This window comes from Peromyscus californicus, unplaced genomic scaffold, assembly GCF_007827085.1.
Source record: "Peromyscus californicus insignis strain IS unplaced genomic scaffold, ASM782708v3 Scaffold_9__1_contigs__length_137607984, whole genome shotgun sequence".
NCBI lineage: Eukaryota > Metazoa > Chordata > Mammalia > Rodentia > Cricetidae > Peromyscus > Peromyscus californicus.
In genome coordinates, this window is record NW_026294617.1 from 65553190 (window position 1) to 65580391 (window position 27202).

The 27202-nt window shown below is 43.5% G+C and overlaps 1 protein-coding gene across 5 annotated transcripts in view; it reads left to right on the top strand.

The window, feature by feature from the left end:
- Window positions 1–27202, top strand: part of Sh3d19 (SH3 domain containing 19) — a 165032-nt gene that overhangs the window by 106291 nt on the left and 31539 nt on the right. For 3 of the 5 annotated variants that reach the window (XM_052730219.1, XM_052730220.1, XM_052730221.1), the window contains exons 3-8: window positions 5195–5235; window positions 11558–11600; window positions 14065–14203; window positions 14338–14491; window positions 15182–16171; window positions 25892–25999. In XM_052730219.1, the coding sequence (XP_052586179.1) occupies window positions 5195–5235; window positions 11558–11600; window positions 14065–14203; window positions 14338–14491; window positions 15182–16171; window positions 25892–25999 (1475 nt within the window). Of the gene's footprint in view, window positions 1–5194; window positions 5236–10036; window positions 10077–11557; window positions 11601–14064; window positions 14204–14337; window positions 14492–15181; window positions 16172–25891; window positions 26000–27202 lie in introns of all 5 variants that reach the window. The other 2 variants (XM_052730222.1, XM_052730223.1) reach the window with 1 other exon arrangement.

Consider the following 27202-nt stretch of genomic DNA (forward strand, 5'->3'; position numbering starts at 1 on the left):
TAATAGATATATATCTATAATATAATAGATAACCTTTCAAAAATGCGCTGTCTTTCTTATGCCTTTTACCAATAAATAAATCCTTACCTTAAAATGTAATTCTGCTCCATCGCTACATATCTGGTTCTTGTGTTTCTGTTTTCTTTCCTTTTCTCTTTTCTGGGGCTAGGACCCAGGCCTCTTTCTTCCACTGAGTTATATCCCCTCCTTTTTAGGATTTTTGTAGAAACTTTCCTTAGATCAGGCTAGGCTGGCTGTAGAAGAAAGATAACAAATACCCCAGAAAAGATCTCTTTCAGTTACTTAATTCTTTGATTCTCTCAATAGATGTTTACTGAGCGCAATTATCCGTCAGACTCATAGTCCTCTCTGTGTTCACGTTTGAAGAGGTTAGAGGTCACACTGGACACGTTGCAGTAAATGCCACCTTTCTCAGGTGCCGACTGGACATTATGCCACACATTTCTTGGCAAATGAGTTATGCCTGCTCCCCATCATATAGCGAGCCCGATAGAGACACATTTTATCTGATGAGTATCATAATGTGTTACTGTATGTTACACATGGCTTGAAACTAGCAGTCTAGCAGTCTGTGCCCCGTTTATTGGGGGCTACTGGAGTCTTATAATGAGAGAATCTCTTAAATATAGTATGCAGTTACAAAAACAAAAACTTCACTCCTGACATTCTATGAACTGACACTTAAGGTTTCCTTCTGTTACCAAATCAAGTGTTGGAGTCTAAAGCACCATCATGCAGTAAGGTCAACTTGATCACCACTCTGCCATCCATTGCTGGTAGCCAGGCCAGTCCTCCGGTGAGTGCCAGATGCTTGTCAAGGTGATGTTCTGTATGAAAAGTACTTCTTTACTTCCCCCAGTGCTGGCTATGGACCCAAGGCTCAGGACATGTGAGTCACATGCTCTGCCACTGAGCTATATCCCAGGTTATTGAGTTTTTGAACCAAGGTCTTACTGTGTAACCCAGACTGGCCTTGAACCCACACCCTCCTACCTTTGTCACCTCAGGGCTGAATTATAGGTGTGTGCCACCAGGTCCTGTGAACAGTTCCTGGTTTTAGACACAGACACCTTGGGCAAGTCCTACATGACAGGGAGTAGCTGGGTATTGATATCAAGAGGACAAAACCAGCAGCAAAATCAGTCCTGTGGATTTGTGTGCTGAGTGGGTTGTGGGTGGAATCACTGGAACTAGTTCAATTATATTTCTTTCTGCCTGCAAGTAGGATTGAGTTCACGTTAGTTCAGTGAGCACATGGTGCAGTTCCAGTGAGCTGCTCTGTGAAAATGGGGAGAGGCCATTATTTCCCCTTGAGAAACCTGCAGTCTAATTAGGAAGTCAAGACATGCACGTATGAAAAAAAAAAAAAGAGAGAGAGAATTAGGAAGGACAGGGCAGCACACTCCAGTTTTAAATGTTCTGTAGTTATAACAGTTGAAAGCATTTTCCGTGATCTTTGAACTTTTTATAGAATTTCTTTTTAATAGACTTAAAGCAATACAAAACTAAATCAACAGAGCCACTGATCACCATGGTCATTTTGTAGAACACATCCTGGGAGGGGGACCTAAAAGAACAGAGGACTGTCTGTGTTTACAGTGGAAATAAGAACGTGTTACCAAAGTGTATGGCTTCTTCTCTTTGCCTTTGCTTGGACGCCATGAGAGATGAGGTATACAAGAAGTATGTTTTGGGAGACTCGGAATGTTTGTTAAATGAAGAATAGTAGTTCCAACAGGAATACAAAATATTTGAATTTTCAGGATAAGATTATGGTAACTCTAGATCAGCCCAACAGGTGTCAACTCAGTAGCTCTGAAATTTTCAGCCTGGCTGGGGATGTAGGACAATTGACAGAATGCCTGCTTGTCATGAATGAAGCCTTGAGTTCAATCCATAGCACCATATAATCTAGGTGTAGTAACATGCGCCCATAACCCCAGTATTCCAGAGACAGAGGCAGGAGGATCAGAAATTCCAGGTCATCCTCAACCACATGATTAGTTTGAGACCAGCCCAGAACATGCTTTTGAGAGTCTATCTCAAAAACAAAAACAAAATTTCAGCCATGTATATTATGAACTATAGAGATTTCAATATCCAAAAGTAGAGTAAGAAATACAACATTTTTAAGACTAATATATAGCAGCTCTGGGTTAATATACTTTATATTGTTTCCCTTTGAGTCTTAACAGCCAGCTAGAGGATAGAAATCATATCTTCATTTTAGAGTCAAAAGAGCAACAGAAAGTTAATAGAATGGCCTGTCACAGAGGTGGGAAAGTAGGTCTGTCTCTTGCTGATTTTGTACCCTTCTTTTTGACATGGATGTAGCTCCAGTCAACACGTAGGCACATCATACAGCCTACCAGCCTGTCACCCCCAACAAATATGTAGCATATAAATGTAACTCATTGAAATTAGTTGTTTCTATCCTGTATATGATTTGCTTATCTTTGAAAAAGATGAATAGAAAAGTGCCTGGTAAAACTTGATATTGTATTATTGATCATTTTGGTTTTTTCAGCCAGGGTCTCACTATATAGCTCCAGATGTCCTGGAACTAGCTCTGTAGATCAGGTTGGCCTCAAGCTCACAGAGATCCACCTGCCTCTACTTCTGGGATTAAAGTCATGTGCCACCATACCCAGGCATATTATTGATCTTTTTGTTTTGTTTTGTTTTGTTTTTGTTCTTTCTAGACAGGGTTTCTCTGTGTAGCTTTGCACCTTTCCTGGAACTCACTCTGTAGCCCAGGCTGGCCTCGAACTCACAGAGATCCACCTGGCTCTGCCTCCCAAGTGCTGGGATTAAAGGCGTGCGCCGCCACCGCCCGACTGATCTTTTTAAAGAATATTTTTACTTATTCTTTGATAAATCCATACCTGTATATACAATGTATCTTGATCATAACCACCCACTGCCTCCCCTTCTCCCAGACCTGCCGCTCAACATGGCCCCTCCCACCCTGATACCTTCTTTGTATGACCCACTGAGTTCAGTTAGTACAGCTACATACACATGGTATCGATCTTAACGATCAGAAATTTGACTGTCAGTGACCAAAGGTGAGTGAATTCCAACTCATGTACCTTTTCCTTACAGATTTCAGAGATTTAATTGCAGAAAGATTTTGTTTGTTTTTTGTAGTTTTTGTTTTGCTTTGCTTTGGGTGTTTTGTTTAGTTTTTTTTGTTGTTTGTTTGTTTTTTGTTTTTGTATTGGGTTTTTGTTGTTGTTTTTCTTTTAGTTTTGAGACACAAGCTTGCCAAGTAGCTGAAGCTCACCTATATCTGGCTATGAACTCAGGCTAGCCTCAGACTCACCCTCCAAGGGCTGGGATGATAAGTGTGCCTATCACTCCCAGTTTAGAAATTCTTTTTTGTTGTGTCACAGTTTTTAATTTTAGCCAAAGCCATTCCCTGAGGCTGGAAATGTAGCTCGGTGGTAGCAGATGGACAAGCGTGTGCCGTGTGTTAGCCTGCGTACGTACAGTCAGCTCCCCTCCTTGAAAGTCACTCCAGTTGGATCACAATTAGTTTTCTTTGTTTGCTTTTTAAAGATAGGGTCTCACAGAGCCCAGGTTGGCCACAAACTCATTTTGTGCCTGAGGATGAGCTTGAAGCTCCTTCTGTCTCCACTTCCAGAGTGATGGGGTTCCGAGCCTGCGCCTCCACAGCTGATGTATGTGGTGCTCGGAATCAAACCTCAAGCAGTACTCTGCCAACTCATCCCTGGCCCCCCTTTTACAAACCTTCATTCTCTACCTCTTAAGTATGAAGCTTATCCAAATTTTAGAACTGTAAGATTTTTTTTTCACTCACTTCGTGAAACTACACTTTCTCCTATTTTTTACAGTTTCTAGCATTCTAGCCCAACATAGTGTGTTATGATATTAATTCAGACTACTGAAATATCATTATTCCTTTATATTTGTGGAGCAGAGTTCTTATAGAACAGTGCTTCCTTTTTTTCTGTTACATAATATATTACTTTAATTCAAAAGTTAATACATGGTGGTGTGAGTTACATCCAGGGCACACAGAACAGAAACACAAACTATTCCATAGCTCACTTGGTTCCTCTTTGGGGATGCAAATCAGGCTGACCACAGCCCTGTTAATAAAATCACAAGTAATTGCATTTTTCTGAAATGCAGGAGGTCATATGTGTTTTGCTGTAGTCAAAGAATAAATATTCGGAGTGGGGGGCAGGGCAGGGTGAGAATGGGAATGCAAAAGTATAGTATGTGCCTGCATGAAAAAGCCGTGATGGAAGCCATTTTGTTTCTTGTTTTGTAGTTGGTTTTCTGGGATGTGATGTATATATCTCCAAATCCCAGACTTTCAGTTGACTCTACAGCCTGGGCTGGCTTCAGCTCACAGTCTTGCCACCTTAGCTTCCTGGGTATTAATGGGAATGTGGGCATGACCACCATACCTGGTCCATTATTGTGTAAAATGTAAGGAATATTATAAACAAATTATTTTGTTGGTTTTTTTCCCCTAAGTCTTCTCATTGAACTGGTTGTCTGTTTTTTAAAATGGTCCCAAAGACAATACAGCTGATTTGAATAAAAACAACACAAACATCAAACTCACATATTTTGTAGCTAGAGCATCTTGACCAATGAAGGAGCTCACTGGGAGAAGAGGCTATACCAAGTCAACAGGAAGCCACCGCCAGCTACTCAACAGAACCCGAAAAAAGTAGATTTCTTTGTTGGGTTGAGATATTTTAAAGCCCGATCTAAAGAAGAAATTGTTGGCCCTTAGGTCGAACTGATAATCAGATAGTGTATTTAGATCTGCTGTCAGGTTGTGGGAGAGCTATGGAAAGCTCTTTTGAGCTTCGTGCAATAATACTATCTGACGATGAGGCGTGTCCAGATTTCCACTGGGAGATGTAATTTGTAGGTTTCTATGAATTTTTGTATGAACATACTTATTTGTGTATCATTTGTAGGTTTCTATAATTTGTAGAAATTCTATGAACTTCTAAGCAATTTTAAGGCATCGTAATATAAAAGGCAATTTTAAGTTTTTCATTCATTTTTGTTCGGCAAAGAGACCAATAGTTAATGGCTTATGCCCCCAAATGACCTGGCGTTGTGAAAAACTGTTCTCCTCAGGACTGATGAATGTGTAATACATCTTCTCTCTTTCTTTTTCTAGCCAAGGACCCTTGTCATCCATTAGAGCGGTAATCAAGAGATGTAAGTTCATTTTCTTCTGCTCTGTGTTTTCCTCTGTGGTAGTTACAAATGGTGGTTCAAGTTCTCAGTAAGTGGTTGGATGATGGATCCACAAAGGCCTCAGCAAGTATAGCTTCTCTTAAGAGGTAACAATGCGTTTTGGTTTTTTTGTTTTTGTTTTTGTTTTTTTTTTTTTTTTGGTTTTTCGAGACAGGGTTTCTCTGTGTAGCTTTGCGCCTTTCCTGGAACTCACTTGGTAGCCCAGGCTGGCCTCGAACTTACAGAGATCCGCCTGGCTCTGCCTCCTGAGTGCTGGGATTAAAGGCTTACACCATCACCGCCCGGCAACAATGCGTTTTTGACAGCTGGTTTTTCACCTGTCATAGGTTGATCAGCTAGTATCTCAGAATTCTACTTTTCCCTCCTAAGATCAAGTAATTTAAAACAAAACCCAGAGCTGGGCATGGTGGGCACGTGCCTGTAGTCTAGCAAGTGGGAGGTAGGAACTGGAGGATCCAGAGTTCATCATCATCCTTGGAATTTGAGGGCAGCCTGGGCTACATGAGACCCTGTCTCAAAAAACAAAATGAAGCCGGGCGGTGGTGGCGCACGCCTTTAATCCCAGCACTTGGGAGGCAGAGCCAGGCGGATCTCTGTGAGTTCGAGGCCAGCCTGGGCTACCAAGTGAGTTCCAGGAGAGGCGCAAAGCTACACAGAGAAACCCTGTCTCGAAAAACCAAAAAAAAAAAAAAAAAAAAGAAAATCTTAAATCTGGTAATGCAGTGACTATGCGCGGATAGAATTTTGTGTAACAATTTTTCTAAAGTATGAGATATCTGTCTGCTGCGTTTAAAAAATAATATTAAACCCTGGGCTAGAGAGATGGCTCAGTGGTTAATATCACAGGCTGTTCTTCCAGAGGATCTGGGTTCAATTCTCAGCGCCCACATGGCAGCTCACAACTGCCGGTAACTCCAGTTCCAGTGGACCAGATGCCCTTTCTGAACTAAAGGACATTAGGCATTCTCATGGTGCCCAGACATACAGACAAGCAAAACACCCAGACACATAAAACAAAAAATAAAAAGAATATTAAATCATCTCTGTTTTGATTAATTTTTTTTTTTTTTTTTTTTTTTTTTTTTTTTTTTTTTTTTTTTTGGTTTTTCGAGACAGGGTTTCTCTGTGTAGCTTTGCGCCTTTCCTGGAACTCGCTTTGGAGACCAGGCTGGCCTCGAACTCACAGAGATCCGCCTGGCTCTGCCTCCCGAGTGCTGGGATTAAAGGCGTGCGCCACCACCGCCTGGCTGTTTTGATTAATTTGCTTTCTTCATGATTTTTTTTTTTTTTAAGGGAGGGAGGTCAAGACAGGTTTCTCTGTGTAGCCCTGGCTATCCTGGAATTTGCTTTGTAGCCCAGGCTGACCTTGAACTCAGAGATCTGCTTGCCTCTGCCTCCCAAATGCTGGGATTAAAGGTGTGTGCCACCACTGCCTGGCTTCTTCATAAAATTTTTAAAATTATAAATATAATTATATATATATATTTATATATATGCCTATAAAGATAGGCTCATACCTATAAAAATAAGAAGTGCCATAAGTAGAATTCTCTCCAAACTTAACATTTATATTTCGTGTCTTTACCCCTTGGATGGTGTTTTATAATTTGCTGTTGGTATAGGACTTTAACATTTTGTAAATAAAGGCTCTGAAAAGGTCTTTATTTAAACAGGACATGGATTACCTGTTACAGAAAAAGTAAAAGGTGTGATTTTAGATGTTTTATTCAGTATCTGAGCCGAGATCACCACACTAGAAAGAATATAGTCTATTTTAGTTTTTATATATATATATATATATATATATATATATATATATAACTTTTAATATATAATATGAATTTAAGGCGTCCACAGGTCATGAAGAACATGGATTTGAGCAATTACAGTAAAAACTCAATACAGTGGCAGTTCATAAAAATATGTCGTCTTGGGGTAGAGAGAAGGTCGGTGGTTTCTTTCAGAGGACTGGGGTTTGGTCCCTGGCACTCACCTTGGGAAGGAAAAAAAAAAATAACAAGAGACAGAATCTTTTGGTGTCTCTTAAAGCTCTTCCCGTTAAGGGACAGTACTGGAGGAGATGTGTGGTCATCTCTGTAAATCCTTGCCTGCTGAGGAGGGAGGCATGTTGTCACTGCCTGGCGTCTTCCCTCTCCTTCCCCGGGGTGTGAGGACGCTGTTAGGACAGAGTTCCACTTTGTACCTAACTCCCCACAGAGTCCCCAGGGTGGAGTTTGCTTAGACTGTGCAAGGCTTAAAGAGAGGGCCACTGGGGAGAAAGGGCAGAACAAACCAAAACCAAGTGGCCAGGGTAGCAGCAAAACCTGGAGACAGCTGCCTGTGAAGCTGAAGGAGGAAGCTGTGAACGGATGAACATATAACAGTGGAGCCATGAGACCGAGCAATGGTGGCCAAGGACAGGCCATCCCGTGCCACGCCTGGGAGCTCAGTGGACACAGCAGTGACTGCAGAACATTTGAACAATGAATGGAATGAAGTTTGGGAGTCACAGGAAGAGAGGGGCTGGTGTTTGAGAAATCAGCAGAGTCCTGCAGAGAGAATCTGTTTGCAGACGGCTGAGGATGAGCAAGCTTGGGGGTGTTGAGGATGAGCAAGCTTGGGGGTGTTTGCGTCTGGCGGGGCAGCTGTCACCGGGGATCAACGGGGGGAGGGGGGCGTGAGAGAAGAGGAAGGTGGCACAGCAGCCCTAGCTGAGGGACGGGGGAGATGGAGCAAAGGGAACCTGAGCTAGATCCGGGGTTCTAATGACCCAATTGTCTTTTAATTCCTGTGTGTCCTTCCCATCGTAACAACTACACAAGTGTCTGCATTTGTTCTGTTGCTAGACAAGAAGGCCAGATAGATGCAGCATTCCCATTCCTATCAACAAAATGAGGAATGATTACCACCCCCATTCCTCCTTTAGTCTGTTTAAGAACAGTTGTAGGGCTGGAGAGATGGCTCAGGGGTTAAGAGCACTGGATGCTCTTCCGGAAACGCCAGGTTTGATTTCCAGAACTCACCTGGTAGCTCACAAACATCTGTGACTCTAGTCCTCGGGGATCCAATACTCCTTTCTGGCCTCTGAGGGCACCAGGCATGCACAGAGTACACAGACGTACATGCAGACAAACATCCATATGAATAGTTACTGATGGTGGGTGCTAGGAATCCAACCTGGGTCCTCTGGAAGAGCAGCCACTGCTCTTAACCATTGAACCATCTCCCTAGCCACTAATTAAAAAAAAAAAAAAATTAAAGAAAAAGTTGTAGTTTTTTTTGGTTTTGTTCTTTTTTTTTTTTTTTTTAATCTTAGCAGCTATTTAAGACGCATGTTTTAGTGGGGCGGTGGTGGCACACGCCTTTAATCCCAGCACTTGGGAGACAGAGACAGGCGGATCTCTGTGAGTTCAAGGCCAGCCTGGGCTACAGAGTGAGTTCCATGACAGGCTCCAAAGCTACACAGAGAAACCGTGTTTCAAAAAAAAAAAGGATGTTTTACTCCCCCAGATTCAACCATCTAACACTGACAAGAAGAGAGCCTTTGTTACTTTTTTAAGGCAATATTCTACAGCCAATTGCTTTTCAAATTCTTTAATATTGATTCTAGTTCCAGTCTATGGTGGGTCTTTGTACATTCATTCTTATGAGTCCTAAATATTTTTTAAAGTTTTTTTTATGTGTGCTAATTGGATCTATATGACCTTTCATTGTCTTTTTTTTTCTCTTTATTTTCTTTGGTTTTTTTAAAGACAGGGTTTTGTTACATAGTCCAGGCTAGCCTGGAACTCATGTATACCAGGCTGGCCTTGAGCTTATAGTGATTCTCTTGCCTCTGAAGTGCTGAGATTATAGGCATGTGCCACAACTCTTGGCCATTTCATGAGCTTTTTTAGACAAATATGTCTGTAGAATTCACATTTAGCCGACACTGTTTCCATACCATGAGTTGGGAGCTGTCTCACACTTGGGAAGCAACACCGTCAGCAGACTGTGAGCTAACCCTGTTTTACAGCTGCAGGGAAGCTGAAATCTAGGGAGGTAAACAGTTCACAAGGTAGAGTTGAGATGTGGACTGGACTCCCGAAGTTCGCTACTCTGCATGACCTCGATGTCAGGTCACAGGCATCCGCTCACACCCTGTCCAAAACAATGTAGCCGTTGTTGAGTTTTTTATTATTGTGACTTTTACCAATAAGGTGATTCTGTAACAAGGACATTTATAACCTAAAAAATCCTTCTGTTTGCTCTAATCATTTCATAGATAATTTTAAATAATTTAGGATCAGAACTAATGTCCCACTCACCCAGTACCACAGGAGCCAAACAATTTCCAGAAACAGACTCCTCCTAACCTTGCTCACCATCACAGCTGTGTGACCTCGAGCTGCTGATTTGAATAGGCATCTCTCTTCCCGTGGTTTAAGGAAGATCTATCCAGGCTTATGCTCCCACTAAAACATGGAGGGTTCTGTATTGGTGGTAACATTACAAATCGACATCTCAACTTACTTCTTACCATCTGAAACTATGGTTCGTCAGCTTTTCTTCTCCATTTAAGTGAGCAGAATCAGGGAGAACTTGGAGATCTTCCCCACAGATGAATCTTTAGAATGGGCTCCTTGAGAGTAGAGGCAATATCTCCTAGGTAAAAAGCAGCGTGGCAGGTGGTCTTGCTGCTGAGTTCCTCGTAGAGCATAGGCAACTGGCTCACCCTTTCCCTCCCTTTCCTTTTCTGTAACCCCTTCTTTTTCTCCCTTAGCACTCATGAATAGCACACAGCACAATGCCCCGTGGAAGAGGTACGTTTATGCCAATAAGACTTAAGTCTTGGGGAAAGTGCCATGTCTGCTGATTCCAGCTTCCGTGGTGATGGTGGGGATGTAACTGCAGCGTGCTTGGGCAATTCTGACGCAATGAAACCTTCTTACCAATCAGACATCTCACGCAGAGCTCTGACCTCCTCTCCTGTTCTAGTAGATAAACATCCCTCAGGGTGGCTCAGCTTTGATGCGAAATCAGCTGTCAGTGGAGCCAGATGATGCTACGAGCATGTTCCAAGTCGAGATCCCTACGTGGGTTTGGGTTTCATGTCTTGGAGGTTTCACCTATGCAGCCCAGTACAGGTTCAGCTGTCCCAGCTCTAAGTGTAGTTCAAATTCCATTCTTGCATTCACCGGTGGCACCCTCAGCTCTGGCAGCCATGCTCAGAGAAAAGTTGGAAGAGGAAGAAGAGATAGATGCACGCTTCCAATCTTCCCAAATTAGAAGCACCGGGAGAGTGTAACAGAGAGGCTGGCAGTGAAAGCCGCCATTGGAGTAGTCTGTCTCACAAACAAATGCCCTTCTGTGCAAGTCTTTATGGTAGAATAGGTTGAAGATACCACTCACTAAAGGGATCTTTGAAAATCAAGATAATGTTCCATTATATCAAAATGGATCTCCAAATGTGACCCATCTGCCACATTGTCCTATTGAATTTATTTATTTTATAAATAAAATTCAGGAAAAAATTTAAGCCATGGAGCTTTTATTTGGGTCGGGCGAGGTGAGTAAGCAGTCTCACTATGTAGCTTGGACCAGCCTGGAACTCACTATGTAGACCAGGCTAGCACTGGACTCATAGAGATCTACTTACCTCTGCCTCAGCACTGGGACTAAAGACCTGTGCCACCATACCTGGCTGCCATGGAGAGTTTTGAGTTTGAGACTTGAGGGAAAAGTCACTGCTTCACACACAAAAATGTGTGTTATAAAAATGGTTATGAAAGTGTTTTGAGTACCTTTTTATTTATTATTATTTTTTTAATCAAGAAAACTACTGTAAAGGTCAAAAAAGTTAGAAAACAGATTTTAAAAATGTATTAATTCTATACTTTTTACAATAGAAATTTAAACTATTGTAATAGGGTAGTCCTGTAGATAAACTTTCAATTTTTCTTCCCATTGTTACTTCATGTCATAATCTCAATGCCCCGCCATGTGGTTTCTTTCTAATAACTCTTTTCTGTGTTCATTCTTCACACTGTGATTTTCAGAATGACATATTTTAGATGCTATTTGAAATCTATTATTTTCTTCTGTAATACAAATATATGATTATAATTACCTGTGCCATATTCAAAGATCATTTTGATTTATTTTTCTTAGAGGTATTAAAAGTAATACCTTCTATATGTGTCCTGTATAAGTTAACTTATTTCTAATTGTGTACTCTATAGACATCGAATCTTCACTGATTGTACTAGTATGGTGCTACACTAGTTTATTTTTTCTCTCATAGCTTCTCGGACCTGTATTCAGAGTGAACTTCATCGGGATAGGAGGTATGGTTACATTTATTATATTCTGATAATGTAAATTAAAGTATCTCATCAGTTGGCAGATTATTTTGCCTTCATAAGCGATGTAGCACTGAGCTCTGCCTCAGAACACATCTCTGAATCAATCCATAAGCTTGAGAAATGAAGGTTTTACTTTAGAGAAGTAACACAGGCCTTAAAAGATTCTTCTGTGTTTGCTGGATTCAATTTTAAATTAATTATTAAGCAACTGTTAGATGTAAAATATTATTATAATGACTCAGAGAAATAATCTGTTCTTTATAAGTAAATGTTGCCTAGATATGCAAACAGAGGGCAGGATAGAAATTGGGTTAGAAGGGTAAAAGAAGAGGCTAGATAGGTGTGTGGATGGATAAATGGTACAGAGGTGAATAGAAAGAGAGTGGTAAAAGAGAAGAGAATAGAAGGATGGATGGTGGGTGGATGGGTGGATGAATGGATGGATGGATGGTGGGTGGATGGACGGATGGATGGTGGGTGGATGGACGGATGGATGGATGTTGAATGGATGGATGGATGTTGAATGTATGGATGGATGGATGGATGGATGGATGGATGGATGGTGGGTGGATGGATGGATGGATGGTGGGTGGATGGATACATGGGTGGTGGATGGATAGATAGCTACATGTATGGATGGATGAATGGATGGACCGGTAGATACATAAAAAGATAGATGGATGTATAGTAGAATGAATAGAAAGTAGATAGACAAAAGAATGGACAAGCAGATAAATGAATGGATAAAGTTGTATGAGTCAACATCCCTGCTTTCAACTTTTTGCAAATACAGTAAAGAATAGTGAAGAACAGGACTATTTGGGGTGGTGGAGAGAGGAGACAGTTTTCCCTCAGTAGCCCAGACTGGTCTGGAACTCATTCAGTAGCCCTGGGAAGCCTCAGACTTGCTGCAGCCTCCCTGTCTCAGCCCTCTGAGTGTTAGGATGACAGATGTGAGCCACTTATCCCAGCAGAAGGACTCTAGACTGAGTCAGAGCCGAGTTCAAATCCCGACTTCAGTATTTTCCTACCATGTGGCCTTGGACAAGCTACTGTACCTCCTTAGCTTCCGTATCTGTCTCTGTAAAATGGTGCTGGCCACACCTACCTCACAGGTTGTCATGGGGATTAATGTCTATTTATAGTGCTCAACATTAACAGGCAGCTCTTACTCAGTTAGAAAAGGCTATCAGCAGGGGTTTTAGGGAATTCAGTTCAAACTTAATTAATGATAAGGTTATCGTACTTCATAAACTAATAGGAGAATGTGTATATATGCACAGTTGTGATAACATATGTTCTGTTTTCACAGAGTGCTAGAGAAAACAAAGTAAATATCATTATTCCTGTTTGTTAGATAAGAAACTGAAGTTCAGAGAAGTTGACTGGCTTTCCTAGGGCCACACAGCTGGAGTTTGCTAGAAAAGCAAGTTGAAAACTAAACATAAAAATGTAGACTCAGAAGCCTACCCCTTTAATACACACACACACACACACACACACACACACATACACATATATAGCGACGCACCCCTTTAATCCCAACACTCAGGAGGCAGAGACAGGGGGAATCTCTGAGTTCAAAGCCAGCCTGGTCTACAGAGTGAGTTCCAGGACAGCCGGAGCTACACAATGAGACCCTGTCTCAAAAAAAAACAAAAAAACAAAAAAAAAAAAAAACAGGGCTGGAGAGATGGCTCAGAGGTTAAGAGCACCGACTGCTCTTCCAGAGGTCCTGAGTTCAATTCCCAGCACCCACATGGTGGCTCGCAACCATCTGTAATGAGATCTGGCACCCTCTTCTGTGTACATAATAAATAAATAAATCTTTAAAAAAGAATGTAGACTAAAAGAGTAGTAAAGGAAGGTTTTCCTGAGTCACTACAATAGAAGTATTCCAGATGAGTCATCAAGTCCTGTACAAGATTGACTAGGAGTGTGTGTCCACACTGGGCTCTCAAGCTAAACATGTAAATTTAAAACATTTAAAGGAAATGTCAAGTTGGGGTAGAGATAGCGTGAGAACAATGATGCTCATCACATGGTAACTTTCACTCTATATATACCTTATCATCACAGAAAACCAAACAAGTCAAGGACCAGCATGCTTTTCTACCATACGCCACACATTTGTGCGGTCTGCTAGCCAACAGCAGAGCTGTGGAATAAAGCTGAAAAGCCTTAATTAGCCCCGTCCACTATCAACCAAAGCAGGTCTAAATGCACTGGGCCTAATTCTCTACCTTTTCAAGATCCTTGGAGGATGATGGTCATTCGCTCCCTGGAAGCCTGCCTGGCTAGACTATCCAGCCACAGTACCAGAAAGGCCCTCCTGAGGCCTCTAAGAGATCTTGATCATTTTCTTGGGAAGTGGTTGCCGCCATGAGTCTCTGATGATGGTAACTTGTTTCCTACCTGAGAACCTCACTGGGACTCCATCTTCCAGGCGCCCGGAGATCACCATTGTGGCAGCAGAGCCACTGAGGCCGGCTTCGTGGTTCCCAGGAGCTCCGCCACCAGGACTGGGATTCCCCTCCAGCCCTGTAGCAGGCCCTTGGAGACCAAACGACTTGGTTCCTGCTGAGGTTCGTAACTAAACACCGCCTTGGCTCTTGGCATTCTCCTTTTCAATTTAAATTCAAAGACTTTTCGCAGGGAGCCTTGAAGCCCCTTGCCTGTTGCCTGTAGATGGAGGCAATTTTCTTTCTTTGCTTTCCAGCTCCCGCCCTCCTATGAGCAAGTGATAAAAGAAATCAACCAAGTTCAGGTGAACTCTACAAATAACAATAATGCCGCTGCCACGCCGAGGAGCACCAGCACTTCCGCCACTCAGACCGACTTTCCGGAAGAAATAGACAGCAATCTGCCTCAAAGTAATGCAAGCAATCTGTCTTCCCTAATTCGGGCCTAGGTCTAGGGCTGGGATCAGCTGGCCCCCAGCCTTTAAAATAATTTGCAAGTCATGCATAATTTATTGAGGTCTGCTTCCTAGCTCTGTGATCACTGTGCTTTCTTAATTCGGGTATTGCAGTGATTGCTATGATAGAGCTTTCCTGGGAGCTGCAACCCCAATCCCTGGTCCATATCACAGAAACATCCTCTGTTTAACTCAGACTCTGCATTAGCATGGGTCCCCTCAGCTCCCCTTGAGGAGGATTTTACATTTAGCAGGTTCAGCTGGTAAGATGCTAAGGGAGATTGCTCTCTGCGCTTCTTCAGAGGATTTAGTTCATCAAAGAGATAGGGATGAGAGTGACTTGCCTTGGAAAGGAAAGCATTAAAGTTGTTGGAGTTTTGACAACCAGATAGAAATGGTTCGGGTGATGTCTAATGAGAACCAGGAATCTAATGGTATTTTAAAATATACAGTGACTATGTTATGTAAACAAATGCAAGTTGTATAGCCCTGTAAGCTGACCACACACAGTTCCTCGGTGGTTTTACAATTACCAAATCTCTTGGTAGCCTATATGTATATTTTTAAAATCTACATATCTTCCACTACGTTTTTTACTTTCAAATGATAACACCGTAACTTTGCTCTGTTCCTTTGGTCCTGCCAGCTCTACAGACGCCTCTCAAGCCTCTTCAGGCGTCTCCAACAGCCTCAGCTGGTGATCTCCCACCCAGTGTGGCACCTTTAATCGTCTTTGATATTTCTGAAGAGCAAAATTGTCCTGAAAACCCCAGTGCTACAAGATGTCCAGTGCCAAGACCAAGATCAAAAAACAACCTCAGACCAGTAGCTAGAGATACTAACAGTGAAGAGAAAGGTAGCCGGAAAAGCCCCGCGGGCCTCAGAGAAGACTGGCCACCCCCGTGTCTGCTGGACAGCACCTGCAACTTAGATAGTCAGGCAGTGATGAACATTATGAACACAGAACAAAGCCAAAATACTATCGTTTCCAGGATCAAAGCATTTGAGGGTCAGACAAGTACAGAAATCTCAGAACTGCCCAAGAAACCAGAGATCATTCCCCGCACCGTTCCCCCGAAGCCTGCTATTTCCTCAGGGAAACCCTCGGTGGCGCCCAAGCCAGCTGCTAACAGGGCTTCTGGACAGTGGGACTCGTGGACCAGAAACAGGCTCAAGGTTACTTCCAGAGAAGGGCTCACCCCATCCTCATCACCACCAGAAGCCGGAAGCATCCCAGTAACCAAACCTGAATTGCCAAAGAAACCAACTCCTGGCCTTCCCCGCAGTGTGAACCATGAGATTTCAGGAGGAAGGCCCATGGCCGAGAGCCCTGACGCGGGGAAGAAAGTCCCAACTCCAGCGCCCCGGCCTTTGCTGCCGAAGAAATCGGCCTCCCCAGATGCCCCAACTTACACTTCAGTTCCACCAAAACTGGTTTCGGTCCCTCCCCGCCTCTCAGTAGCATCACAAGCCAAAGCGTTCAGGTCACCGGGAGAAGGGCCTCCAGCCAACCCTCCAGTTCCAGCTCTGCAGGGCAAGACCCTGGGGGACATCGACCTCATCAGCTTTGATGATGATGTTTTGCCCACCTCAGGGAGCCCAGCTGAAGAACACCTCGGTTCTGAGACGGTTCTAGGTGAGCAAACTCTGAAGTGGAGGGGAACCTGGGCTCATCAGGGTGCCTACAGTGTCGCTGTTCTTTCTGGTTTTCGGTACATACGCATGTATGGAGGTGTGTGTATATTTCAGGATAGTATCGCAGAAATAAGAGACATGCAGTGCTTACGTGCGGAGACGGAGGAAAGGGAGAACCCGAGGTGGGAGATGGAGACAGGAGTGAATGGAGAGACACTAGAATGCATTGATTTTTATTGTATGGCGCTGGGGGTCAGTTTGTTGTGGGGCTGGCTTCCCCAATTATCATTTGAAGTTCAGGCCTCACATTGAAAGGGTCTGGGGACTTAGCAGTAGGAGGAGATGGAAGCTTCTCACAGACAGAGAATAATGTGGTGACCCCACAAGGATCCTCATGGAGAGCCAAAGGGCCCGCCCAGGAGGGGTCCTGCAAGAGTGATGTGCTAAGCTAGGACCCAAGTGCTGCAAGGTTCTTTCCCATCATCCTCACAGTGTATCTTGGCAATGCTAATTTCTGTAAATAAGACTCAACAATTGTCAGTGTGCTGCCAAGATCAGGATAATTAAATTTCCCAGAGGCCAAGAGAATGTTTTCTTTCCTCGCACTGTTGAGATAGCAAAGCTTATCTCTCGGTGATGTACAGCTTATCTTTGATCTGTCAAACTAAGCTGATGCGAAGATCACTGATAAAATTCCCTTTACTACTATTTGCTTATTTGGATGACGTTTGTGGGCATACAGACTTAATAGTATTTTCCAGATTTTTAACTGTTCTCTTATAAATATTAAGCATGCAATGGAATGGTGTAGAACACACGATTTCAAAACCAAAGTCTGGCTAAGCAAGATAGCTAGATGTAGGCACAGCACTAGGGAGGCTGAGTTAGGAAGGTCACTAGTTCAAGGACAACCTGGGCTACATCTCAAACAGACAAAAAATCTTGCATACTATGTACATGGTAGCAGACATATTTGTTAAATATTTAATGCACACAGCAGTATAACTGGCCATGGCAAATAAAGCAAAAAGATATGTCTCATATCCATCAAAAGCAGAAGGAAAGCATTAGACTATATTAAGTGTCCGCTGATGGCCCTAACACTGTGATGGATACTATTTTTATTTAATGCATACAACTCAAACATAATTTGATTTAATACAGAAACAGTAAGGCATCATTGGCCTCACTTTGCAGATGAAGTAAACAGACTGAAAGACTATCAGTGCCTCATGTCATAAAACTGTTTTTCCAGCCAAGGCTCCAGGGTGTGTGTGTGTGTGTGTGTGTGTGTGTGTGTGTCCATTTTGATTTGTGTATCGTTGGGGGTTAAACCCAAGGCTTCATTCATCATGTTGCCCACTGATCTGCATCTCCAGCCCCCAAACAGTCTTTTTATTCTGTCTTGTTTATTTTTTACATTACGTTTGCTACCCAACATTTTCAGGACTCCCCAAACAAAGCAAAACCTCAGAGACCTTTTTATGGTTGTTGCTAATATCATTTTCTTAGCTAAACCTTTTGATGTTACAAGTGTCAGAGAAGGTCAGAGGTGGGGAAACAATACAAACCAAACAGATGTTGCCTTTTTGGAACCTGCTAGATGCTGTGGGATGGAAACTTGGTGAAAGCACTGAGAACATCTTCCGTATCATAAAGCAGATACTGACAGATGGCTTCACACAGGAAGCTGAACAGCAGACATTCGGTGTGGCTGCAGATTCATACTTCACACTCAGCCTTTTTTTTTTTTCCCCTGTCTTGGTTTCTACCACTTCGTTGCACAACATTTGATTATCAGGGCCGTCTTTTGGCAAAATGTATAATTTGTGTGCCCCACCTGACTTTAACCATTGCTCGTGACTGTGAGGTCATAGGGAGCCCAGTGTTTATCTTGTAAACCTGCCCCCCCACACCCCGTATTTTTCACCTCACTGGGTGACAACCTCACATGCACAGCCCTCCCTAGGGACAGAAGCCATCCCTGAATCTTCTCACTGTGTCACAGAGTGTCTAGCTGTTCGGATTTGGAGTAGAGCAGGCTCTCACACAATTGCTGGGTGACTTTAGCACTTCCCTTCACCTCGAAGGGCCTGTTTCCTCGTATATAAAATACCATCGTAATGCCACCTCCTGGAGGATGTTACCAGGGCTAACGTGGTTGTGGAGGAAAGCCCTACCACTGCTGTAGACTGGCTGTAATGATTCCTTTCACTTTCACATCTATTAAAGTCACCGTCACCTGCTGGCTTTACCGTGTGCTGCCCATCCTCAGGACGGCCTCCTTGCTTCCGTCCCTGGGTGCTGCCCATCCTCAGGACGGCCTCCTTGCTTCCATCCCTGGGTGCTGCCCATCCTCAGGACGGCCTCCTTGCTTCCATTCCTGGGTGCTGCCCATCCTCAGGACGGCCTCCTTGCTTCCATCCCTGGGTGCTGCCCCATCCTCAGGACGGCCTCCTTGCTTCCATCCCTGGGTGCTGCCCATCCTCAGGACGGCCTCCTTGCTTCCGTCCCTGGGTGCTGCCCATCCTCAGGACGGCCTCCTTGCTTCCGTCCCTGGGTGCCGCCCCACTTTCAGCCTTTGTGCCAAGATTACTGCAGCTTCCTTCTGAACTGGCTCACTCTAGCTTTTCATCATCTTCTGAACTATGGCTGCCCCAGGGATTTTTCCAGAGTGTACACTGGCCTTGTGGCTCCCCATCCTTGTTACCCTCCAGAGGCCTTCAGGGTCACCTCAGCCCCCGTCCCACTCCTGGGACTGATGAATTTTTTTGTTTAGTTTTTGACTGGGTATTCTGTGAGACTTTCCTGGTACTTCCATGGCATTGTCATTATAAATAAAAGTTTATGGCCTCTCTGAACCCTTGCCTAATTGGCCCCGGCATCAGCCAGGAACTGGGGGGAGGAATGCAGAAGAAGACTCAGAAATATGTCTTTGCTTCTCTTTGTCTTCCCTCAAAAATAATGAAAAACTAATAAAAGTGTTCATAAAATGAAGTTGCCATATTAATCTCAGGAAATAGAGATCAGAAAATACTGACACTATGGAAACATTGTAAAGATTAGAAAAAATTATTAAAGGAAAACTCATAAAACAGACAGTTTAATATTGGATTCATTTCTTAGGTAGAATGCCTTCCAGGTTAATGTAATAAAGCTGAGAAGTATTAGCGATTCCACTTCACACCCTTACAAATCAGACCCAGTTGTCAAAAAAAAAAAAAAAGGCAGAATGCTTTTACTGTCGGCTCCATTGCACAGACCGGAATAATAGTTTAGCCCAATCTCTGCTATTAACAGAACTCCAGGGAGAGGAATGACAGAGAAGCGAGCCAGGGATGGGGAAACTAATTGCAGTGACAAGCATATTATTACAGACAGGTAATGGCCGGAAGACTGCTTTATCATCAGGGCTTTTACCGGCCCAGTAATGAAGAACCGTGCATAGGTGTGCAGGGGCCTGCTTGTTCGGCGACACGTGGAGAATAATTGGTGTTGATCTGAGGGACTAAAAGGAAGAACACAGAAAAATGCCATTGACGTCCCTAGATTTGGACGGCACATTTGTCTTGTGATGTGTGAGCAGTCACTGATAGGATTCTCGCTATGAGGTTGTTAACCACTGGTAGACCACAGGATTCTGAGGACCTGATGCAGACTGTGAATCTTTTATCTCCTTTCAAAAGATGTCCAGTAGTTCGTGTACAAACAGTTTGAGGTACAACATTCAGCATGTCAAGACCTCTCCTGGGCTCTAGATTAAGAACTTGTTCTAAGCCAGGTGGTGGTGGCACATGCCTTTAATCCCAGCACTCGGGAGGCAGAGGCAGGTGGATCTTCCAGGACAGGGTCCAAAGCTACACAGAGAAACCTTGTCTCAAAAAGCAAAAAAAAAAAAAGCAAAAAAAAAAAAAAAAACACTGTTGTAAATAACATTGGAGATAATGCATGCACACATGTCTTAGTTACTTTTCAATTGCTGTGACAAAGCATTATGACCAAAGCAACTCATAGAAGAAAGATGTAACACAAATTCTAAATGGCCTTTTAATTAAAAAAAAAAAAAAAAACCTGGAGCCAGATATTGGGGTGAAAGCTGAAAGATCAGATAGACAAAGGAACAAGCCACCTCTTACCTCTAAGACTCCTCAACCTGAAAAAGCTTTCCTCAGCTGAAAGACTTTAGTTCCTGTCTCTTCATGCCTTATATACCTTTCTCCGCCCAGCCATTAAAGGCATGTGTGCTTCCCAAGTACTGAGATTAAAGGTGTGGGCCACCACTACCTGGCTCTGTTTTCTCCCCTAGACCAAGTCAATCTCATGTAGTCCAGGGTGGCTTTGAACTCACAGAGATCCAGACGGGTCTCTGGCTCCCAAATGCAAGGGTTAAAAGTGTGTGCCACCACTGCCTGGCTTCTATGTTTAATCTAGTGGCTTGTTCTGTTCTCAGATCTTCAGGCATATTTTATTAGGGTACACAATGTTTTTTTGTTTTTGTTTTTGTTTTTCGAGACAGGGTTTCTCTGTGTAGCTTTGCGCCTTTCCTGGGACTCACTTGGTAGCCCAGGCTGGCCTCGAACTCACAGAGATCCGCCTGGCTCTGCCTCCCGAGTGCTGGGATTAAAGGCGTGCGCCACCACCGCCCGGCTAGGGTACACAATGTATCACCACAGAGAGAGTTTATTTAGGTCTTACAGTTTTAGAGAGTTAGGTGCTGTGACCAACATGAGCAGGGAGCCTGACAGCAGTTAGGCAGGCCTGGTGCTGGAGCCGCAGCTGAGAGCTTACATCCTTATCCACAAAGAGGAGGCAGATACCGGGAATGGCTTTTTTGAAACCTCAAAGCACGCCCCAGTGACACACATCTTCCTCCAACAACGCCACACCCCTAATCCTTCCCAAACAGTTCCACCAACTGGGGATCAAATATTCAAGTATGCGAGCCTATGGCAGGCGTTCTCATTCCAACCACCACAGATTACATACATACACAAAGAATATTGGGAATGTTTCAGTGGGCGGCTTGAATGAATTGTGCTGTGATACAATACAATGAATGGAATATCATCAACCTAGACAGCAAACAAACCTGTTATTTCCTAATATAGGCCAACCTCCATATGTTTTATTCTTTTTTTTTTTTAATGCAAGGTGCAGGGGACTAAGGATGTATACAGAGTGCATGTCTAGGATGCATGAAGCCCTGGGTTTAACCCACAACACTGCTTAAACCTGTCATGGTGGCACTTGCCTGTAATTCTAACCACTCAGAGAAGGAGCTGGGGGGGTCAGAAGCTCAAGGTCATCCTCAGGTACATGAATTTGATATATCTATGTATCGCGATGTATCACCACCCAAGATACATGAGACCCTCTCTCAACATAAGCAATAAATATGAAGGATGGTGTTCCTGGTATTTTAGCTACTGATTGTGTTAAAAGTCTTAATGTGTCTGGAAGGCCTCTGAGGAGATGGTAATAGAAGATGGATGGAAGACCTGGTTTTCATTTTGTGTTAAGAGCCATTTAAATTGTGTAAGTGCTGCCTTTAACAAAATGGTTCATCTTTTCTTGGTTTTCTTTCTTTCTTTTTTTTTCCGTCAGGATCATCATTATGTAGCTCAGGTTGCATCAAGCTCGCCCTCCTCCTGCCTTTACATCACAGCTGTTGGGATCACAGACTGGGCCTCCATGTCCATCCCATTACCTTTGTTTGTCTGATTTTTTAAGTTTTGTTTATTTATCGTGTGTATGAGTTATATGCATGTATCCATGTTTCTCGAGGCCCCCAAATCAGATTTTATTTTTATGGGTTTTTTTTATTATTGTTTATTAGTATTATTGGTGCAATGAGATTTTGGTTCTTTTGGGTTTTTTGTTGTTGTTACTGTTTGGCTTTTTTTCGAGAGAAGGTTTCTCAGTCTAGTCCTGGCTGTCCTGGATCTCGCTCTGTAGACCAGGCTGGCCTCGAACTCAGAGATCCACCTGCCTCTTGTCTCCTGAGTGCTGGGATTAAAGGCACATGCAACACCATGCTTGGCTACAAAGCAATGAGATAATAGTCTAATCCAACCTATTGTTTCCTTATACCTAATATCTCCACCTTTAAAACTATAGCCATTTTCCAAACCACTGGAAAAAAAAAGTACTTAAAATTTTTTTTTTTAAAAAAGCTCTTTCTTACAGTATACTTTTTAAAATGTTTGTCATCAATTTTTTTTTTCAATAATAAAATGAAAGTATTTTGGAGTTAACTCAGGGTTTCCCGGTTGATCGGTTGTTTCTCCGATATTTTGCTTTGCTTTCGTTTCATTTCTTTAAAAAAAAAATACCTATAATGTATCCTCCCATAAACAATTACTTTCAGTGTTCTGTTTATGGAGTAAATTTCTAAAAATAAGGCACAAACTGTAGATCTTTGAACAGATGCCAGTGATGTGGCCGCCTTCCAGGCTGTGTCTGCAGCCCCCAAACACTAAGGGACATGCCATGCTTGCTTTGCATGTTGCCCACATTTGCGGGGGGGTAAGCTTCAGCAATTGGGGGTGTGCCTCGTTTGGAGGGAACTTGCCTGGTGTGCACAGAGCCCTGGGTTCCGCCGTCATCGAGATAAAGATAGGCCTTTGGTCCTCCATTCTTCTCCTTGATTGGTTTGCTGCTGTTTGTCCGCTCTGATTGTGGTCTGTCACATGGAGCTCAGCCCAGCACGACATGCCGATGGCCTTGTGACTCAGTAAGCACAGCCGGGCCCATCAGCACACCATTCCTGCCAGTCTGCCATGGTGGTACACTGGTTTTCACCAAGGCATGCCTGCCAGAAGAGTTACACGTGACTCAGTAAGTTGTTTTTTTTAAGAGCAGCTTGTGATATGAAAATTAAGAAGAACGAGTGGGAAGCTAGGACACTTGGAGTTCTTTGCATGCACACTGTAGCATAGCTTCTTGTGTTTACAACCTTCGTCCTAAGACAATGTGGCTGACCCTTTGACAGGATTGTTGAGATCTGTCCTCTACGGAGTGCAGGATTTGGGCCAGGGTTTCCTGAGGCTAGCCTCTCCAGCAAGCTGGGTTTGAGTGTTCCTGGGCCAGCCTCTCCACAGTACCTGTTGACCTCCTTTCTCTGTCCACCCACACACCCTGTGCCCGTGTCGTGCACACACCTACCTACTCTGGAATGTGAAAATGTAGAGGCAGTTTATTGTCCCGGAACCCAGTTTCAAGCATTTCACTGTCACCATTTTCTTCTCCCCCCAAACTCACCCAGCAGTCATCGTCAGCCAGAAACAACTCCGACAGGGGTGATCACACAGAGCATTTACCAGCCTCGATCCTTTTCTAAACTCTCTGGTCCTTTTGCCAGCAGAAAACAGAGCCCTGAGAGATACTGAAAACTAGGATGTGACAGCTGAGGTTCTGGGTGAGGGCCGAGGATAATTAGAAGGCAAGGTCAAGGCAGGCAGGCTTCTGCAGCTTGTAGAGGGTAGGGAAGGCTAGTAGTTCTAGGTTCCGGCAGGCCGCGGAGGTGGCACAGAGCAGCGGCGGGAACGAAGTAACAGAAAAGGGAGATGCTGCAGATCATATCATTTTATCTGTGCTGTTCTGTTTATGTTCAGGTCTCCCATCTTTCTTTTTTAAATTATTTTTATGATGTGTGTGTGTCTGTGTGTTGTGTGTATGTATCTGTGTGTGTTGTGTGTGTCTGTGTGTTGTATGTATGTATCTGTGTGTGTTGTGTGTGTCTGTGTGTTGTGTGTATGTATCTGTGTGTGTTGTGTGTGTCTGTGTGTTGTGTGTATGTATCTGTGTGTGTTGTGTGTGTCTGTGTGTGTTGTGTGTATCTCTGTGTGTGTTGTGTGTGTGTCTGTGTGCGTTGTGTGTGTCTGTGTGTGTTGTGTGTATCTGTGTGTATTGTGTGTGTCTGTGTGTGTTGTGTGTCTGTGAGTCTGTGTCTATGTGTCTGTGTGTCTATATCTGTATATGTTGTGTGTTTGTGTGTGTTGTGTGTGTCTGTGTGTGTTGTGTGTGTCTGTGTGTGTTGTGTGTTTGTGTGTGTTGTGTGTGTCTGTGTGTGTTGTGTGTATCTGTGTGTGTTGTGTGTGTGTCTGGTGTGTTGTGTGTGTCTGTGTATGTTGTGTGTGTATGCATCTGTGAGTCTGTGTCTAAATGTGTCTGTGTCTGTTGTATGTCTCTGTGTGTGTATGTGTCTGTGTTACACACACCCGTGTGCATGCCGAGTCCAGAGGCTGACATGGACTGCCTTCCTCTGTTGCTCTCTCCCTTTTCTTACACAGGGTCTCACTGAACCTGACGCCCCCTTTCCTGCTGTACTGGCTTGCAAGCCAGACCCAGGGATCCTCATGTCTGCTCCCTCAGTACACCAAGTTTGTTACAGGGATTCTGGGGACTGCAGCAGGGCCTCATGTTTGCACCTTTTCCCACCCGACCTACCTCCCAAGCCTTGGGTTTCCTGTCTTCCAAAACAATTTGTATAGGAGCTGGGGAGATGGAGTGTGTGAGTGGGTGTGAGTGCCTTCTGCACAAACATGAGGCCTGAGTGTGGATCCCCAGCACCCACACAAAGTCCAAATGTGGGCGTGTGCATCTGCAACCCCAGCACAAAGATAAGCAGACCACTGGAGCTTGCTGGCCAGTCAGCCTAGCTGAAAGGCAGCAAACTTCAGGTTCAGTACAATAGCCTGCCTCAATGCCTGTACTTGTGTGTACATGCATGTGAACTAGCACACACACATATGCATACACCTAAAAACTTTTTTTAAAGATTTATTTATATTGGGGGGGGTGCCTCCATGTTTATTTATGTACCACATATGTGCCTGGTACCCATGGAGGCCAGAAGAGGCAGTGGATCCCCTGGAACTAGAGTTACAACCCTAATGTGGGTGCTGAGAACCGAACTTGGGTCCTCCGCAAGAGCAGCAAGTACTCTTAACCACTGAGCCATCTCTCCAGACCCACATACCAACATTTTTATAGACATAATTTCTAAAATAATGAAAAGAGCATTTACATTAAAGTTCATTCCTTTCCACTTAAAAAAAAAAGGTTTATAGTTATGTTTTGATTTAAAATACTTACCTTAGGTGTATCTGACTCACTTAAAATAAAATGAAGATGGAGAAATGCTAAATCATATATCTTTGCCCCAAAGTTAAGTATTTGAAGGAAGATATTTTATTTCTGGAATAAAGCCCTTTTTACTTCCACATTATGGAAGTAAAGCCTCACTAAGTTAAATCTAAGCAGCTGGGCCCTTCCTAGTCAGGCCATGTGCAGAGGAGGATGGGGCCTCTGGTGAGCATATATCGCAGCAGCCTTGCACAGGGATGTGAGGAGAGCCCTCCTGGGGCCTGGGAGGTGTTGCTGTGTGGAAAGACTGCTTGTCGCAGTTGCCCCTCATTTGTAGGCCGACATTTATGAAATGATTGCACTCCCCTGAAAGCCAGCTTCTACATAATTCAGGATTGTCCTGGATCTCTCTCATCAGAGAGGAAGAAAAGCCATATGAATTATTTACAGGGTACTAAATTATTTCCTTTTATGAGCTCCAACTTTGTTTTTGTCTCTGCAAACTGAGATTTTGTTTATCCATGAATAGTTTTCCCTGGGGCATGAAAAATATGACTCTTAAATTATGAATGAGGCTTTTTTGTTTGAGTCCGTGTTAACTAAAACATGTAAAATAAACTATGTTTTTCATTAGATCCTTTTCAGCTCCCCACAAAAACGGAACCAACAAAGGAGAAAGCCGTTCCAGCAGCACCCACCAGGAAGCCTACAGTAATTCGAATCCCAGCCAAACCAGAAAAATGTAAGCTCTTCTCTGTCTTCCTAATTTACTCCTCCAAGAGCCTAGGAGAAATCTGAATGAACTTATCAATGTCTGCTTTTGAAGTTATGTATAAGCTGCAGTTTGTTATTCACGGTCATGGACATCCCAGTCACGGACATCCCGGAGCAAGGTGTTCTCTCGCGGTTCTTTGGAGAGTTCTCACCGTAAATTTGAAGGTTGATTTTAGACAAAGAGCATAGGAGAGCGTGTTTCTGAGAATAGGCATAGTATTTCATATCATCAGTGCCTCTGGCAAAGACGGGCGGGGAAACGTTGAAACTAAAGCAAATGAGGTTACATATGTCTGTGGTGGGTATATTGTCCAGTCAGCTCAATCTGCATACGGCGATGCGTGAATTGTGCAAAGAACCGTACCCAAAGGCTTTAGGAACATGTAACAATTGTACTTCTTAGGAGGACTACATTGCAAAATAAATATCATTTTTAAATTGGTATAACGCTAGATTTTTGTGTGTGTGTTTCCTTAGTTGATTTTTTTTTTCAGTCATGCAGTAAGTGAAATTTTGTATCTACTTCAAAAAGAAATTTGATGTTTAGGGTTGAGGATGTGATTCTATTGGTAGAGTGCTTACTTAGCATGCCGGAAGCCCTGGGTTCAGTTCCTGGAAGTGTATAAAACTGGGAGAGATGGTACACATCTGTAATCCTAGCACTGAGAAGGTGAAGGCAAGAGGATCAGGAGTTCAAGGTCATCTTTGTCTACACAGTGAGTTGGAGGCCGGCCTGAGGTATAAGAGACACTAAGAAAAAAAGAAAGAAAAAAAAATCTGTGGGTTCTAGAGCTGCAGGTTCTAGAGCTGTAGGTTCTAGAGCAGTCCCCAGCATTGCTCGAAATCCTCACTCAGCTTTCCAGGAGCCTCTGGTTTCCCCCCTGCCTGCAGCGCTTCTGCATGGCCCCTAGGCGCCATTGCCTTTGTCTGACGGGAAGTACTGATTCCTCCTAACACAGGCATGTGGGGTACGATGTGTCCAAGGCTGCAGCGCCCCGAGAGTGTGCAGGAGCATACACTTGAAGTTAGGGGACTGGCTTTTCTCTAAAATACTACGGAGAAGCGTCACGTTGGTTTTGATCTCTTGGTGGTTTTGTTATTAACCGATAGCACTCAGCCGGTAGCAAGACGGTTGAACTGAGTTGCCGTGGAAAATGAGGAGAAAGTCAAG